The sequence below is a fragment of the Danio rerio genome, chromosome 22 (assembly GCF_049306965.1).
Source record: "Danio rerio strain Tuebingen ecotype United States chromosome 22, GRCz12tu, whole genome shotgun sequence".
In the NCBI taxonomy this organism is placed as follows: Eukaryota; Metazoa; Chordata; class Actinopteri; order Cypriniformes; family Danionidae; genus Danio; species Danio rerio.
In genome coordinates this window covers 3,157,774-3,176,243 of record NC_133197.1, presented here as the reverse complement: position 1 = coordinate 3,176,243, position 18,470 = coordinate 3,157,774, and the positions used below count along the sequence as shown (strand labels likewise).

The 18,470-nt window shown below is 37.0% G+C and overlaps 1 protein-coding gene across 1 annotated transcript in view; it reads right to left on the bottom strand.

The window, feature by feature from the left end:
* LOC100334962 (histamine H3 receptor) overlaps positions 1–8,598 on the bottom strand; it is a 34,435-nt gene extending 25,837 nt beyond the window's left edge. The window contains exon 1 of the mRNA XM_003200921.7: positions 8,085–8,598. Within this exon, the coding sequence (XP_003200969.1) occupies positions 8,085–8,406 (322 nt within the window). The 5' untranslated portion in view covers positions 8,407–8,598. The remainder of the gene's footprint in view (positions 1–8,084) is intronic.
* Between the last annotated feature and the right edge of the window lie 9,872 nt (positions 8,599–18,470).

Genomic DNA, 18,470 nt, shown 5'->3' with positions numbered 1-18,470 from the left:
AGACATTACACCATTATAATATATGCATAATAACAAACCATGGTTGACCCGAGCTCAATCAAACCTTGTCGTCGTCTTGATGAACAGCTAGAAAGCTAAGAAGAACAAAATCTGCCGTGTCCTGTTGTTGTTTACGAGCCTGTCTAAAAGTGGGAACGGTTTCACTTTCTCCAGGAGCTCCAGATCGCGTCTATCTTTGAAGTCTAATGGTAAATTGTGACCAAGTTTGCTTTAGGTTAACCAAAATGGGTTTTCAATACCAAATGATGTCAAATACACTCAAAATTCCCAAATAACCAAACATTTTTAAGTGTATTTGTGACCATGTACTACAAAACAAGTCATAATATTTCTTACATTATTTTTTACCATATTTTTCCATATTTTTTAAATTATCTGCTAAACAAATTAGCTTTCTCATTGATAGATGGCACTATTTTAGATATAAACGTCTAAAATATATAGGAAATTGCAATCTAGTTAGCTTCAGGTCAACCGAAATTCCCAAATAACCAAAAATTTTTTTGGTGTATTGGTGACTATGTACCACTAAAGTGGTCTTGTAGTCCAGGGCCTCATTTAAATGGTTAAAATATATGGCCTGGTGTTGTGCAAATAACTGCACAAAATAATCTGTTATTTGTCATTTAATCTTGTTATCTGTTATTTAATCTTGTTATTTGTTTGATATATGTATGATAGGATATTTACAAAATGTCTTTATGAATCTTTACTTAATAATATTGAAAATATCCAATGCAACATAACATTGATTTGAAGTCCAGGGTTACATATAGTTGGTCAAAATGTATTGCTCAATGGAAAATTGCAGTCTTATAGCTTCAGGTCAACCAAAGTTTTTTAGTGCCAATGATGTAAAATACAATACAAATTTCCAAATAACCATTTTTACTACAGATTATCCACTAAATAAATTAGCTTTCCAACTGATAGATGGCATTATTTTAAATATAAATGTCAAGAATGTATGGGGAATTGCAATATAGTTAGCTTTTGGTCAACCGAAATTCCCAAATAACCAAACATATTTAAGCGTATTTGTGACCATATACTACAAAACAAGTCATAAGTGTCCATTTTTTTTACATTGTCTGCTGATAGATGGCATTATTTTCAATATAAATGTTTAAAATGTATAGTGAATTGCAATCTAGTTAGCTTCAGGTCAACTAAAATTCCCAAATAACCAAACATTTTAAGAGTATTTGTGACTATGCACCACAAACGTGGTCTTGTAGTCCAGGGTCTCATATAGATGACCAAAATATATGGTCTGATGGTAAATTGCGATCTAGTTTGCTTTAGGTTAAGCAAAGTTAGGTTTTCAATACCAAATGATGTCAAATACACTCAAAATTCCCAAATAAACTAATATTTTTGAGTGTATTTGTGACCATGGACCACAAAACAAGTCATAAGACTAAATTTTTTACACATTATCTGCTAAACAAATTAGCTTTCTCATTGATAGATGGCATTATTTTAGATATAAATGTGTAAAATATATGGGGAATTGGAATCTGTTACGAGAACCAGCGATCGCTCTCTGAAGATCGCTGGTTTCCACTTTACCAGGACTACACTTCCGCATATCCCAGGACTACATTTAAATACATGCACTTCTTCCAGTCACGCACGCCTGTTCATTCATCTACCCTGATTACAATCACCAGCTGCACCTTGTCAGAGACTGATATCACACCACTTATAAGCCACTCATGAACCCGTCTTGTTTACTACTCCAGTGACATTACAACACGTTTCTCCCTGTCTTGTTTCTCCGTGTTTGAACCTAGCCTTGTATCCTTGTTATCCTGTTTAGCCGCCTGCCTTTCGACCTTTTGCCTGTTTACCGTTCATGATTCTGGACTGCCCTAATATACCCTTTAGCACCTGTATGACCACTGCTTGCCTGACGCTGAATAAACCTGCATATTGGATCTTACCTCAGTTGTATCTGTCACTCCCTCCCCGGTCGTTACAGAATCTAGTTATCTTCAGGTCAACCCAAATGTCCAAATAACCAAACATTTTTAAGTGTATTTGTGCCCATGTACTACAAAAGTGCTCTTGTAGTCCAGGGTCTTATTTAAAGGTTCACCCCGGAGAACTTTTTTTTATATATTAACAGATGTGTGTGTGTTGAGCATCAGTTAAGACAATGTTAGCACCTGTCAGCTTTAATTGTGGGGAAAACTGGATAATTTTGAGCTTTTGTCAGCTAATTTCAGCTTCCGGGTTTAAAATGATTATTGGGGCGGGATCAAAATCGGCGACGTATCGCAGAACTGCAAGTGCAATGATGACGCGTCGGTTTCTCATTATTATTCATAGCGGAGTTTTCTTATCCTATGAGAAGAGCCGGCTGCTTAATTATTCATGAGACCTGCCAGAATCAAGCCCGAGCTGAGAGACACGGAAACCACGGCACAGTATTTAGCCGTTCATGAAGGCTCATATGCGTTTGTTTCCATCATCCACGGGGTTTGTTGCATGTTTTCCCCCGCGATCTTGTCAGGGCCGATCATACAGCAAAGCTGTGTGTGTGCTGCTAGCATTTTTGTCGGGAGAGCAGCACGAGAATTAGAGAATGGCGGACGCTGTCTTTTATCAGGAGTTCGTTCACATTCAGACACATCGCCGTGCTGCTGTGTTTGCCTAAATCCTCCAGATTACCAGCAGGGCTAACGGTTAAAATAGACGGGTCAGGAGACCTGCTGCACTGAGTCTGCTGGATACGGGGATTGAGGGAGAAGTCCTCATTTATAGTGTTTACATGAACACACTTATCTTTATAATGATATAAATTGTGGTTGTGTATATGAAATTACGAAAAACAAATGTAGCAGGGCATTAAATCACTGTTCATTTCTTTGCATTTTAACTTTGTAAACTATAAACTCATGCGTCTCCTCTTTGTGTCTCATTTTGTGAGCTAATTGACAACAGCAGTTATTCGCTCCTCTTCTCCCCTGCTGGCCACGCCCACTCCTGCCCGATGCTGGCGGAGCTCCGCCCATTAATCATGCATCTTTTGAAAAAATTCTGAAGTAGACTTTAACCGAAAGAGGGGGGTGTCATGGCCCTTTAAATGGCTAAAATATATAGTTTGGTGTTGTGCAAAGAATTGCACAAAAATAATCGCGTTATTCGTCAATAATGTGTCCCTGAAAGTATCATCAATGTAAAAAGGAATGAAAGTTCAAGTCATTATACTGCCCCATGGAGTTCGACTGAATCAAACATACAGTGAAGTATATTCTAATGAAAAAATGTAGCTCAAGGCATGTATTTCCAATGATCCTGTGTTGAATCAATGGCCGCGAGCTTCACAAGGCCAGCATACAATAGGGGATCATGTCACGGAGGAGTCGCTTCACAATACGACCACCAAACCCAGAGCCATTATCAAAAAGCCATCGAGCAGCAAAGGGAACGCTGACTCCTCTCTGCGCTCCACACCTCTTTCTCTTGCCGTTCTCTTCCTGGAAGCATTTCGCACAAAAGCACACAAAACAGCAATCTCATCACCGGCGAGTCTTTGAAGGACGGCGAGATTTCACATCTATCACACTGTCAAATACGCAGCCGTGGCTCTGTTATTTAGAGCTTCTGAGCTGCTTGGCATTTGAGAAAAGCGGCCGCTCGGTTTGGGCTCTTTATCTGAACTACGTGGGCATGTTTTCAGGTGGAGCGCCACCCTCCTCTCTCGCCAATAGAGATATAACCAAGTTTTTTTTTTTCCTTCTCAAAGAGCGAAAGCCACGAGCGCTAATGCCTGTGAGCCGCAAATAAACACTCAAGCAGACAGAGGAGGGTTTGCTGAATAGACCGAGACGCCGTGCGGATCTTGAAATGAAGCGCAGATAGGATCTGGTCTCTTAATGCACTCTTAATCCAAGCCAATAATTTATGATGCCGGAGCAGAAAACTAAAGGTCGTCCATTTATTCAACCTCACACCCTGCTGTGCTAAGAAAGCATGGTGGTGTTTTAGGTATAAACGGCTAAAGTGTAGGCATATAGTTTGGTCAACCATAGTTGGGTTTTCACTCCCAAACGGGCCAATCTGACGCATGATCGGCTGAATAAACAAGCTTTCCATTGATTTGTGGTTTATAGGAATTGGATAATATTTGGTTAAAAGGAAACTATTTGAAATTCTGGATTCTGAGGGCTTAAACAAACTTAAATATTAAGAAAATCGCCTTTAAACCTGTCCAAATTAAGTTTCAGCGATGCATATTACTAATCAGACATTAGGTTTTGATCAGCCCGATCTCACGAGAAAACGTAAGTATTTTGCGTTTTGCCAGTTTAGTGGCTAATTCGTACAAATTCGTACAAGTTCAGTTGTACGAAATGGTACGATTTTAAAAAGGAGGCGTGGCACCTAACCCCACCCCTAACCCCAACCGTCATTGGGGGATGAGCAAATCATACTAAATTGTACGAATTAGATCGTACGAATTCAGATGAATTAGCCACTAAATTAAAAAGCTACGAATTGCCGTGAGATTGTGTTGGTTTTGATATATCGTCACCTTAGAATTATAGGTTCTGTCTGACATTTTGTCAAAATTGAGTTATTGACATATTCTTATTAAATGACAACTTATTTTCATGATGTGTGTGTGTGTGTGTGTGTGTGTGTGTGTGTGTGTGTGTGTGTGTGTATAAGATCAGCTTTGTCATTTTGCTGGACTGCTCCATTGAAAGTGGGAAAAACCAAAAAGAAACACTAAATCACTAAAGTCAACTAAATAAGGCTGCACCACACAAAATTGAGAAGAAACCTAAAACTGAAAAGACGTGAATGTGTAAATGTGATGATTTAGAAGCATTTTTTGACATTGAGATGAAATGTTAAATTTTACCATGTTTAAAAAGAAAGTTATTTAAAAAATGTAATGCGTTAAATGTGAATATTTTTATTTGCGTGTGTGTGTTTATATATATATATATATATATATATATATATATATATATATATATATACACATACATGTATATATATATATATATATATATACATACATGTATATATATATATATATATATATATATATACATATATATATATATATATATATATATATATATATATATATATATATATACATATATATATATATATATATATATATATATATATATATATATACATATATATATATACATACACATATATACATATATATATACACATATATACATATATATACATATTCCATTGATATATGGTACTAATTAGATATAAATGTCTAAAATGTACAGGAAATTGCAATCTAGTTAGCCAAAATTCCCAAATAACCAAACATTTTTAAGTGTATTCGTGACTATATACTAAAAGTGGTTTTGTAGTCCAGGGTCTTATATAAACAGCCAAAATACAGAGTCTGATGGTAAATTGTGACCTACTGTAGTTTGCTTTAGGTTAACCAAAGTACTACAAACGTGGTCTTGTAGTCCAGGGTCTTATTTAAATGACCAAAATATATGGTATGATGATAAATTGTGATCTAGTTTGCTTTAGGTTAAGAAAAGTTGGGCTTTCAATGCTAAATGATGTAAAATACACTCAAAATTCCCAAATAAACTAATATTTTTGAGTGTATTTGTGACTATGGACCACAAAACATGTCATAAGAGTCCATTTTTTACACATTATCTGCTAAACAAATTAGCTTTCTTATTGATAGATGGCATTATTTTAGATATAAATGTCTAAAAAGTATAGGGAATTGCAATCTAGTTAGCTTTAGGTCAACCAAAACTTTCAAATTTGTCACCATGTACTACAAAAGTGGTCTTGTAGTCTCGTATAAATGGCCAAAATATATGGTCTGATGTTAAACTGTGAAACCTAGTTTGCTTTAGGTCAATCAAAGTTGGGTTTTTAATGCCAAATTATGTAAAATACACCCCAAATTCCCAAATAACCAAACTTTTCAAGTGTATTTGTGACCATGTACCACAAAAGTGGTCTTGTAGTCCAGGGGCTCATATAAATGGCCGAAACAAAAGTCTGATGGTAAATTGTGACCTACAGTAATTTGCTTTAGGTTAACCAAAGTTGGGTTTTTAATGCCAAATTATGTCAAATACACACAAAATTCCCAAATAACCAAACATGTTTAAGTGTATTTGTGACCATGTACTACAAAAGTGGTCTTGTAGTCTAGGGTCTCATAATAATGGCCAAAATAGATGGTCAGAGGGTAAACTGTGAAACCTAGTTTGCTTTAGGTTAACCAAAGTTGGGTTTATAATACCAAATTATGTCAAATACACTCAAAGTTCCCAAATAACCAAACAATTTTAATTGTATTTTTGACTATGGACCACAAAACAAGTCATAAGAGTCTATTTTTACACATTATTTGCTGAATAAATTAGCTTTCTATTGATACATATCACTGTTGTAGATACAATATCTTAAAATGTACAGGGAAATGCAATCTAGTTAACTTCAGGAAAACAAAAAAATCCCAAATAACCAAACATTTATAAATGTACTTGTGATTGTGTATCTCGAAAGTAGCACTTGTAGTCCAGGGTCGAATATAAATGGCAAGAATGTATAGTTCGATTGGCAACTGTGATCAAGTTTGCTTTAAGTCAACCAAAGTTGGGTTTTTAGTTCCAAATGATGTAAAATGCAATCCAAATTCCCAAATAACCAAAAATTTTTAAGTGTATTTGTCACCATGTAAGTGGACCATGTACTACAAAAGTGGTCTTGTAGTCCAGGGTTTCATATAAATGGCCAATATATATGGTCTGATGGTAATTTGTGAAACCAAATTTTCTTAAGGTTAACCAAAGTTGGCTTTTCAATGCAAAATGAGGTCAAATACACTCAAAATTTCCAAATAACCAAACATATTTGAGTGTATTTATGAATGGAAGCATCTCACCAATGATCAGACCAATGCAAACAAGTGAGCAGCTCTCTAAATTTGAGGCGTCTGATCGACTAGTTTTGTATTGCTTGTCGGAAATTGACTTTTTGTTTTTTTTTTGAGTGTGTTAAGAGTGATCTAATCAGTGTTTTTGCTCTCGGGATGAAGTCAAAACCGGAGAAATGTGGCTTAATTAATAATTCACTCTGAATCCATTTCCTGCAAAGTAATAAAGTGAGACTCTGAGCCATTTGGTAATCGGCATTACGGATGGAGATAAGCTCTAAAAGTAAGCACGGCTATAACAATTTGTGTTCAGTAATTGACAACGGCCCATGCTAATGAATATTGAATTGCACAACGGGGCGAGAACGAAATGTACAGTCACCCGAACCAATATGTTGTTCTTTTTTGAAGTCTGTCTACTTTGGCTGATAAGATGAGACTGAATCACATTACATTAAATGAGAAGAAAATAGAAAGCATATTAAATGCTAGAAAAGTGTCTACGTCAAATGTTTCAGTTAGATTTTTGAGAAAATGTAATGTCAGATTATGGGTCATTGAGTTTAACAGGTATATTTATACGTGCAACAACATGTTTATCATGTCCAGCACTTCACAAAACGTATAAGTATACTAAATTTTATTGTATTTTAGATAAATAAAAAACTTCTTGTTGGAAATTGGGCGGTAAAGAATATACAGCAAGTGTATGCATTTCAAATGACAATTATTTTGGGGTCAAAACTATTGGTCCTTAAATTAAGTCATGGTAAAATGCATGATAAAACACACATTCTAATGTATAGAGGCAATATTTAATTATATTTATTAATAATAATACATTTTAAGATGAATATATGAACAATAAAACTGTTCCGTGAGAAATCCCGAGTCAATATTATACAAAGCCAACACGTTTAATGCAATATGTACACATTGTACTGTCTCGTGTATCTGGCATACCCAGTTTGATCGATCTGCGCACCATCTAATCACCTAATCAATCAAACTTCTCCCAGAGACCAAATTCCCACAGATGTACAGTAAACTTTACAGTAAGATTTGATCCTGTGGAACAAAGGGACTCTCATTCAATGACATGCGCGCACTCCATAAACGACTGCATATATGTTTATTATACCAATCTACATACCAACAAGGAAGTCTGAGATGGCCAAATTAAGGAAGAAGTAATTGCACTGGTTTCTGAGGCTCTTGTCCACGACAAAAGCGAGAATAACCAGCGCGTTTCCCACCACCACCACGACCACCAGAGTTGCCATCAGTATCGCCAGAATCACCATCGTGTAGCCGGGAAACGGAGCCTCCGCCGGGCTGACGGTCGTGCCGTTGGAGCCGGAGGTATTGAAGCAGGTAACCATGGTCAGATCGAGGACATTTGGCGAAGCAGCAACAGGTCTGAAGTCATCGTGTGAAGCTTTTCCCGCTGCCGAAGATGACAGGAGAGTTTTCATCCCTTCAGGGGAGCGTTAACTTCAGCGCGCGGCGGGAAAAAAAAAACCTCCCCGCCGGAGTCTCCAAACACCGCGCATCTTTGAAGCCGAAAAACACAATGACTTCTTCTTCTTCTTCCTGAGGGAAACTCCATGAAGATGACAAGTCAGTGTTCAGTGAGACTGAACAGTTCTGAGACTTTCAAGCTGAATAGCGCGCTCCCGTGTGGCGCGCGCGTCTACTGTTGCGCGCTCCCGCCTCCGTTAACATACGCGGTCCACTCCTTTTGTGAAGATCTGAGAGAATTATTAACTATTTTATTTCCAGAATTACAATTTTTCCATCATTTGTCATCACCTATATTCATTCCAAAACTGGTATGACTTTCTGTTGATCACAAATTTAGAAGCGTTAACCCTTGTTACTACGAAATTGTTTAGAAAATTACAGGATTTTAACTAATTGCCAAATTCATAAATGATGTCACTGATTTAGTCGAAAAACACTCAAAATTACATATTTTCAATATAAACAGTAATTGTGGACTGGATTATTTCCGTGTTTTAACTTGAAGTGATGGTTTAAAAATTTGGATTTAAAAAGCAAGACAGATTTACTCAAGATGTACAATTTGGAACAGCAAATTCAGAAACTCTATCTTTATTAGAAGAACCACCTAAAATATCACCAAAAAATGTAATGTTTGTCATCGTTTACTCGGCAGCTAGCTCTCTACAACTCTCACATGGTCGCCCACTGAGGCTAAGCAGGGCTGCACTTGATCAGTAGCTGGATGGGAGACTGCATGGGAAAGCTAGGCTAGGTCTGTGTGGGTGCTAACACCCCAGTATAGTGTTGGGGACTTTATACTGCTCAGTGAGCGCCGTCTTTCGGATGAGATGTTGAATCGAGATCCTGACTCTCTGTGGTCGTTAAAAATCCCAGGATGTCCTTCGAATAAGAGTAGGGGTTTAACCCTGGCATCCTGGCCAAATTTGCCCACTGGCCTCTGTCCATCATGGCCTGCTAACCATCCTCAAACCATAATTGACTTCATCATTCTTTTCTCTCCATCAATCAGCTGGTGTGTGGTGTGCGGGTCTGGCACAATATGGTCGCGTCATCCAGGTGCATGCTACACAATGGTGGTGGATGAAGAGACACCCCCCCCCCCCCTTGTGTGAAGCACTTTGAGTGTCTAGAATAGTGCTATATAAATGTAAGTTATTTATGGGGTTTGCCATAGGCAAAGCCCATTATTACTATGCTCTTTTTGCTTATTATTATTTTTTTCTTCTTCCATGCGTTTTTCGGCGCGTAACTAGTCCCGCAGCTTTCGTCCCAGACCCTTGAAAGTGGGGTCAAATCGTCCGGTTTTATCGGGAATGGTGTGCTATGACTTTTATAAGGGGTGGAGTTTTGTTTGGCCCCGCAGGGTTCCCTAGCAACTGCCTAGCAACTACCCAAATTACCATAGCAACGCCTTAGCAACCACCTAGCAACCACTTAGAACACCCTAGCAGCCAAAAAAATACATTGTACCCCATCGATTTGCCACGCAAACCCCATTCACATTTTCTTTAGGAAATGTACAATTCTAGTTATTACTATTATTAATTATTTCCAACAAGTATGAGTTTCTTTATTCTCTTAAACACAACAGAAGATATTTTGATCTGAGCATTCACCATTGAAAAAACATGGAAGTCAACGTTGTCCAGTGGCTTCCAAAAGTTCAGGACATTTTATTTTATGTTCTGTAACAGAAGAACGAAACCCAAACTGCTCTCCTAAATGTAAATTTCTGTGTGAACTACCCCTTTAAAGTCCATCCTGTGTGTGTGTTCTTGAAGATATCGCTGCTAAACTACACTCATATGAGTAAATTATTCCCCTATGCTTTGAACAATGTCCGAATTTCCAACGCTCACATGTTTTTGAGCAGTGTATTTGTGCTTCTGCACTCTTCAGCACCACGGACAGCCGCCACTCCAGGCAAAGCTCAGGTTATTTTCTTCAAAGCGTTCCTCCTTTTCCCAGTGGCTGTGTCTCACTTTTATACATTACACCCTATGTGCCTCTTTTTAGCCTCAATTTTCCTGCTGCAGAAATCTTTAAATCCAAGCATTTAGAGAAGAAATAGTGCTAATGCATCTGCCATAATGACGTGCATGATGAGGCATGACAAATAAACATCCTAATTGCGCTTTTTAAAGTTTTTTTTTTTTAAATTGCACACCATCTACAGTACGCCTCCACTTCCTAAACACCAAAACTCTGTGTTTCTGGGCTTAAAATGATTCTTAATTACACTGGCTGTCAGAGAGATGTGGTCTTCTTCTCCAGCGTGACTCATTTCCCTACTGACACAAAAGACCAACTTCAGCCGATTTTCAGCTGCGCACCAGAGCAAGACGATACCACTCACTATTTTTTTGCCCCAGCGTTTCACACACGTGCATGACATTGACACCGAAATAATGGTGCATCTGTGAAATCCAATTTAGTGGAGCTGCATGTCGCGGCTTCTTTAGCTTCCATTAGTTCCAGCAGTTGTGCAGTTAAATTTCCAGCGAAAGCCCTCTTAAATGTGTCATTCTTCTTTAATTGTGGAGTGCTAATTAACCCCTGGGATCTTAACCCAGGATTTCTTGTATGGGCCCCGGCGGCGATACCAATCACTTCCAGAGAGGGTTACATGAGGAGCTGTGGAGCAATTAGATTAGCATAAGACTCATTGCAGAACTCATTTCAAGCATTTCCTATTCACTTTTCCTTATGAACTGGAATGACGTGCTACAATTGTGTAAGTCACAGAAAACCGAATGCAATTGAAATGAATACATAAAGCTTAAGCGTGAACATTTGATTCTGCTGCTAATTGCTGTTTTAATTGTTGATTTAATCAAAAAAACATAACAGAGCTGACAGTCACAATGTTGACGATAACAGAGATGATGGTAGCAGGGTTGAAGATAACAGTTGGTGGTGACAGAGTTGATGATAACAGAGCTGACAGTAACAGAGTTGATGGTAACAGAGTTGACAATAACAGTTGACAGTAATAAAGTTAGGGCAACAGTAAAATTAAAAGAGACAGTAAAAGAGTTGATAGTAACAAGGTTAACAATAATAAAGTTGACAGTAGCAGAGTTGACAATAACAGATCTGACGGTAAGAATGTTGACAACACAGTTGATAGTCAGAGTTGACGGTAGCAGTTGACGGGAACAGAGTTGACAATAACAGAGTTGACAGTAACAGTTGACGATAACAGAGTTGACAGTAACAGTTGACGATAACAGAGTTGACAATAACAGAGTTGACGGTAACAGAGTTGACAGTAGCAGAGTTGACAATAACAGAGTTGACGGTAACAGAGTTGACAGTTGCAGAGTTGACAATAACAGAGTTGACAGTAACAGTTGACGGTAACAGAGTTGACAATAACAGAGTTGACGGTAACAGAGTTGACAGTAGCAGAGTTGACAATAACAGAGTTGACAGTAACAGTTGACAGTAGCAGAGTTGACAATAACAGAGTTGACAGTAACAGTTGACGGTAACAGAGTTGACAATAACAGAGTTGACGGTAACAGAGTTGACAGTAACAGTTGACAGTAACAGAGTTGACAGTAACAGAGTTGACGGTAATAGAGTAGACAGTAACAGTTGACGGTAACAGAGTTGACAGTAACAGAGTTGACGGTAACAGAGTTGACAGTAACAGAGTTGACGGTAACAGAGTTGACAGTAACAGTTGACGGTAACAGAGTTGACAGTAACAGAGTTGACGGTAAAAGAGTTGACAGTAACAGTTGACGGTAACAGTTGACGGTAACAGAGTTGACGGTAACAGAGTTGACAGTAACAGTTGACGGTAACAGAGTTGACAGTAACAGAGTTGACGGTAAAAGAGTTGACAGTAACAGTTGACGGTAACGGAGTTGACAATAACAGAGTTGACAGTAACAGTTGACGGTAACAGAGTTGACAGTAACAGTTGACGGTAACAGAGTTGACAGTAACAGTTGACGATAACAGAGTTGAAAGTAACAGAGTTGACGGTAACAGAGTTGACAGTAACAGTTGACGGTAACAGAGTTGACAATAACAGAGTTGACAGTAACAGTTGACGGTAACAGGGTTGACAATAACAGAGTTGACAGTAACAGTTGACGGTAACAGGGTTGACAATAACAGAGTTGACGGTAACAGAGTAGACAGTAACAGTTGACGGTAACAGAGTTGACAATAACAGAGTTGACAGTAACAGTTGACGGTAACACAGTTGACAATAACAGAGTTGACAGTAACAGTTGACGGTAACAGAGTTGACAATAACAGAGTTGACAGTAACAGTTGACGGTAACAGAGTTGACAATAACAGAGTTGACGGTAACAGAGTTGACAGTAACAGTTGACGGTAACAGAGTTGACAATAACAGAGTTGACAATAACAGAGTTGACGGTAACAGAGTTGACAGTAACAGTTGACAATAACAGAGTTGACAGTAACAGTTGACGGTAACAGAGTTGACAATAACAGAGTTGACAATAACAGAGTTGACAATAACAGAGTTGACAGTAACACTTGACGGTAACAAAGTTGACAATAACAGAGTTGACAATAACAGAGTTGATGGTAACAGAGTTGACGTAACAGAGTTGACAGTAACAGTTGACGGTAACAGAGTTGACAATAACAGAGTTGACGTAACAGAGTTGACAGTAACAGAGTTGACAATAACAGAGTTGACAATAACAGAGTTGACGGTAACAGAGTTGACAGTAAAAGAGTCTACAGTAACTGAGTTGACAATATTTGACAATAACACAGTTGACACTAACAGAGTTGAACTTAAAAATAGACAGTAACAGAGTTGATAACACAGTTGACAATAACTGCGTTGCCAATAACAGAACTGCAAGTAAAAGACTTGATGATAACAGAGTTAACAATAACAGAGCTGATGGTAACAGAGTCGCCAGTAAAAGAGTTGGTGGTAACAAAGTTGACAATAACAGTTGACAGTAAAAAAATTGATGATAACAGTTGACAGTAGTAGTTAATAGTAACACAGTTGATAGTAACAAAACTGACGCTAACAGAGTTGATGGTACCAGAGCTGACAATAACACAGTTGACAGTAACAGAGTTGAAGTTAAGAGTAGATCGTAACGGCTGGCAATAACAGTTGACAATAAAAGAGTTGATGATAAGAGTTGACAACACGATTAACAGTAACAAGGTTGACAATAACAGAGTTGACTGTAACAGAATTGACGTAACCGAGCTGACGGTAAAAGATTTGATGTTTTCCATCATTCTGAACTTTAGCTTAAGATGCTAACCTTAAACCAGACCCCACATGACATGTCCAAAGCACATTTTATGCATTTTCATCATAATACTGTTTTTTAAGTATATAAAATGGACTGAAATATCACAGTAACAGTGTTGACACGTAATTAATCTACCATTGTTGTATCCTAAATATTTTGAATGAATTAATGCGAGAAGAATAAAGGCATACCTCAATGCCTTCCAGATGTTTCTCGCCACAGAATGTGACATTCTAATGCTGCGTTTACACAAGGCGCAGATGAAGTGTCAAGTGCGAGTGATTTACATGTAAAGTTAATGCAAAGACGCTATAATAGACATCCTGCGGTGCAATACACACGATTGAGGCAGCACGTTAATGCACGTTTCATGCAAATTGCCCAAGTTCAAAAATCTAAACTTCAGTGGACATTTGTGCCGCGTTAACCAATCAGGAGCTTTCTCTTGTAGGGGCGTGCTTATGACATGGCGCCTGTTGTTTGTGTCCCATGGGGGAAATCCTCCAGCCAACACCAGACAACAGTTGTCTAAACTGGGCTTAGCTCAGTCGGAAGCATCACTAAAAGCTTCAATTATTAAGGTATAGTTTTTGGAGGAGTTTATGAACTCACAGAGCTGGGTGCACCAAATGAATCTACTCTGTATTTCAGCCTTCCTAAAGCACCTAAACACAGCCATTCTCTCAATAAAATCCATGTTAGCCATTTAGCAACGAAGCTAGAGTTACCGTGCAGACAGAAGCCCTGCCCATGCGAAACTCCGTGTCTATTGCTCTATTTACGCACGATTTATCCGCGTGAACGGCGTCTGGTGTGAACACAGCACTAGAGCAAGTCGCATGCTTTTTCTGTTAGTATTTTTTACTGATTGTTGTACCTTTTTTTTAATAACAGATGTAACAGAGTTGACAAGGATGTAGCCCCGGACACAAAAATTATTTGTTTTTAAAACCAGAAATTACAAATAATTGGAGAGGGGTCTGGCTGCAGACTCGGTGCAGTGCAATCTGAGCCGCATCGAATGGTTTTAATGCGCTCACCTAACCCCACCCCTAATCCTACCCATCACAGTGACGTCACTCGCTCCATTGAGTGCATTGAGTCTGACATTGCATCGCTGAGTGATGCAATCTCAGCTTGCATCATCAAGGCCGCATCCAGATACTATTGAATAATTCAGAAAATAGACAATTTAAACAAATGCTTATTTAATGTAGTAAACAAATAGACTTAAGTTTTATGATAATGTAAAGATGAATGTAGGATTCAGGATGTGAAGAGAGTCAGAAATCGATATAGTGGGAGTCTTTAAGTTATATTCACAAGGCAAAATGTGCACATACAAACATTATTTTAAGAAATAACTTCATATTAATTGTGTTGTTATATAAAAATGTCACTAAAGTTTTGATTTTTTTGAAAAACAACTCAAGTTCATCACAAAACGTTCCCGCAGTTCAAGAATCCCCCACAAGAGCGGCTTTAAAATGTGAAACAAATGTGCACATCATACAAATGAATGTCATTCCTGCAAGAACTCAATGCCTAATCTGATGTAGACAACCACTTGTTTGTCTTTTAAACTCTACTAACCTCATTAAAGGGATGTCTGACTTACAGCAGGCTTACACTACACAATATTTGTTGTCTGTAATGATAGTTACTGTGTCAGATGGTGATTGATAAATTCTTGTCATGTCGTGGTCTAGAAGCACGCCACAAAACATGTACACATCATTCTTGACATGCATGATGACACTTCCAGAAACAAACAACACAGAGGAAACAAACACAAGTATTGTTGCCATAGCGCCACAAACCTTCCCTCCATTGCGAAATTCCACCAATAGCTATTTTTCTCCTTTCACCATGTGTGGAGGGGCTTTTTGTGTTTTTATTGGTCAACATATGAAATAAACATATGACAAGCCATTTTGACACTTTATCTATAACCCGTGCTAGTATCTATTTTCATGTTACTAGTACTTATTCTTCAGATGTTAGTACTTCTTAGATAATTGCTCTTATTTGTTAGGTAGGAGCGCTTATTTTTTAGATACTAGCGCTTATTTGTTTGATACTAGCACTTATTCATTAGATACTAGCGCTCATTCAATAGATACTAGCCCTTATTTGTTATAGTAGAGCTTATTCGTTAGATAGTATCACTTATTTGTAAAATAGTACCGCTTATTTGTTAGATACTATCACTTATTCGATAGATACTAGCGCTTATTCGTTAGATACTAGCACTTATTCGTTAGATAGTAGCACTTATTCGTTAGATACTAGCACTTATTCGTTAGACACTAGCGCTTATTCGTTAGATACTAGCACTTGTTCGTTAGATACTAGCACTTATTCGTTAGATACTAGCGCTTATTCGTTAGATACTAGCACTTATTCGTTAGATACTAGCACTTATTCGTTAGATACTAGCACTTATTCATTAGATACTAGCACTTATTTGTTATAGTAGCGCTAATTCGTTAGATAGTATCACTTATTCGTAAGATAGTACCGCTTATTTGTTAGATACTATCACTTATTTGTTAGATACTAGCACTAATTCAATAGATACTAGCCCTTATTTGTTATAGTAGCGCTTATTCGTTAGATAATAGCACTTATTCGTTAGATACTAGCACTTATTCGTTAGATACTAGCACTTATTCATTAGATACTAGCGCTCATTCAATAGATACTAGCCCTTATTTGTTATAGTAGCGCTTATTCGTTAGATAGTATCACTTATTTGTAAAATAGTACCGCTTATTTGTTAGATACTATTACTTATTCGTTAGATACTAGCGCTTATTCGTTAGATACTAGCACTTATTCATTAGATACTAGCACTTATTCATTAGATACTAGCACTTATTTGTTATAGTAGCGCTAATTCGTTAGATAGTATCACTTATTCGTAAGATAGTACCGCTTATTTGTTAGATACTATCACTTATTTGTTAGATACTAGCACTAATTCAATAGATACTAGCCCTTATTTGTTATAGTAGCGCTTATTCGTTAGATAGTATCACTTATTAGTAAGATAGTACCGCTTATTTGTTAGATACTATCACTTATTCGTTAGATACTAGCCCTTATTCGTTAGATGCTACCGGTAATTCATTAGATATTACCGCTTATTCGTTAGATAGTAGCACTTATTTGTTAGATACTATCACTTATTCATTAGATACTAGCACTTATTTGTTATAGTAGCGCTAATTCGTTAGATAGTATCACTTATTCGTAAGATAGTACCGCTTATTTGTTAGATACTATCACTTATTTGTTAGATACTAGCACTAATTCAATAGATACTAGCCCTTATTTGTTATAGTAGCGCTTATTCGTTAGATAATAGCACTTATTCGTTAGATACTAGCACTTATTCGTTAGATACTAGCACTTATTCGTTAGATACTAGCACTTATTCATTAGATACTAGCGCTCATTCAATAGATACTAGCCCTTATTTGTTATAGTAGCGCTTATTCGTTAGATAGTATCACTTATTAGTAAGATAGTACCGCTTATTTGTTAGATACTATCACTTATTCGTTAGATACTAGCCCTTATTCGTTAGATGCTACCGGTTATTCATTAGATATTACCGCTTATTCGTTAGATAGTAGCACTTATTTGTTAGATACTATCACTTATTTGTTAGATACTAGCGCTTATTCATTAGATAGTAGTGCCTATTCGTTAGATAGTAGCGCTTATTCATTAGATACTAGCGTTTATTCATTTTTCACAAAAAACTACAATTTTACTAAAAAATTACAAAACAAATTATTAAATTACTACAAAATTACTAATACTTTCCTTCTTAGACTTTACAGACCTGAAACGTGCCTACAGCACTTCTTCATTGTTGCTCTTATAGTTGTGTAAATTGCTTCCTTGTCCTCATTTGTAAGTCGCTTTTTATATAAAAGCGTCTGCTAAATGACTAAATGTAAATGTAGATAGTAGCACTTATTCGTTAGATACTAGCACTTACTCTTTAGATACTAGCACTCATTCATTAGATAGTAGGCCTACGGCTTATTCGTTAGATAGTACCACTTTTTTATTAGATAGTAGCGCTTGTTAGTGAAATAGTATAGCTTATTTGTTAGATACAAGCACTTATTTGTTAGATAGTATCGCTTATTTTTTAGATACTAGAGCTTATTTGTTAGATACTAGCGCTTATTTGTTAGACAGTAACTCTTATTTATTAGATACTAGCGCTTATTCGTTAGATAGTATCGCTTATTTGTAAGATATGAGTGCATATTTGTTAGATACTATTGCTTATTCGTTAGATAGTAGCGCTTATTCGTTAGTAGCGCTTATTAGATACTAACGCTTATTTGTTAGATAGTAGTGCCTATTCGTTAGATACTAATGCTTATTTATTGAATACTAGTGTTTATTTGTTAGATAGTAGAGCTTATTCGTTAGATACTAGCGCTTATTCATTAGATAGTAGTACTTATTTGTTAGATTGTTACATTCATTAGATACTAAGTCTTATTTGTTAGATAATAGAGCTTATTCGTTATATAGTTGCAATTATTCATTAGATATTAGCGTTTATTCATTAAATAGGTAAGCTTGTTCATTTATTAGTTAGATACTAGCGCTTATTCGTTAGATAGTAGCACTCATTCATTAGATAGTAACGCTTGTTAGATACTAGCTCTTACTCATTAGGTACTAGCGCTTATTCATTAGATACTCA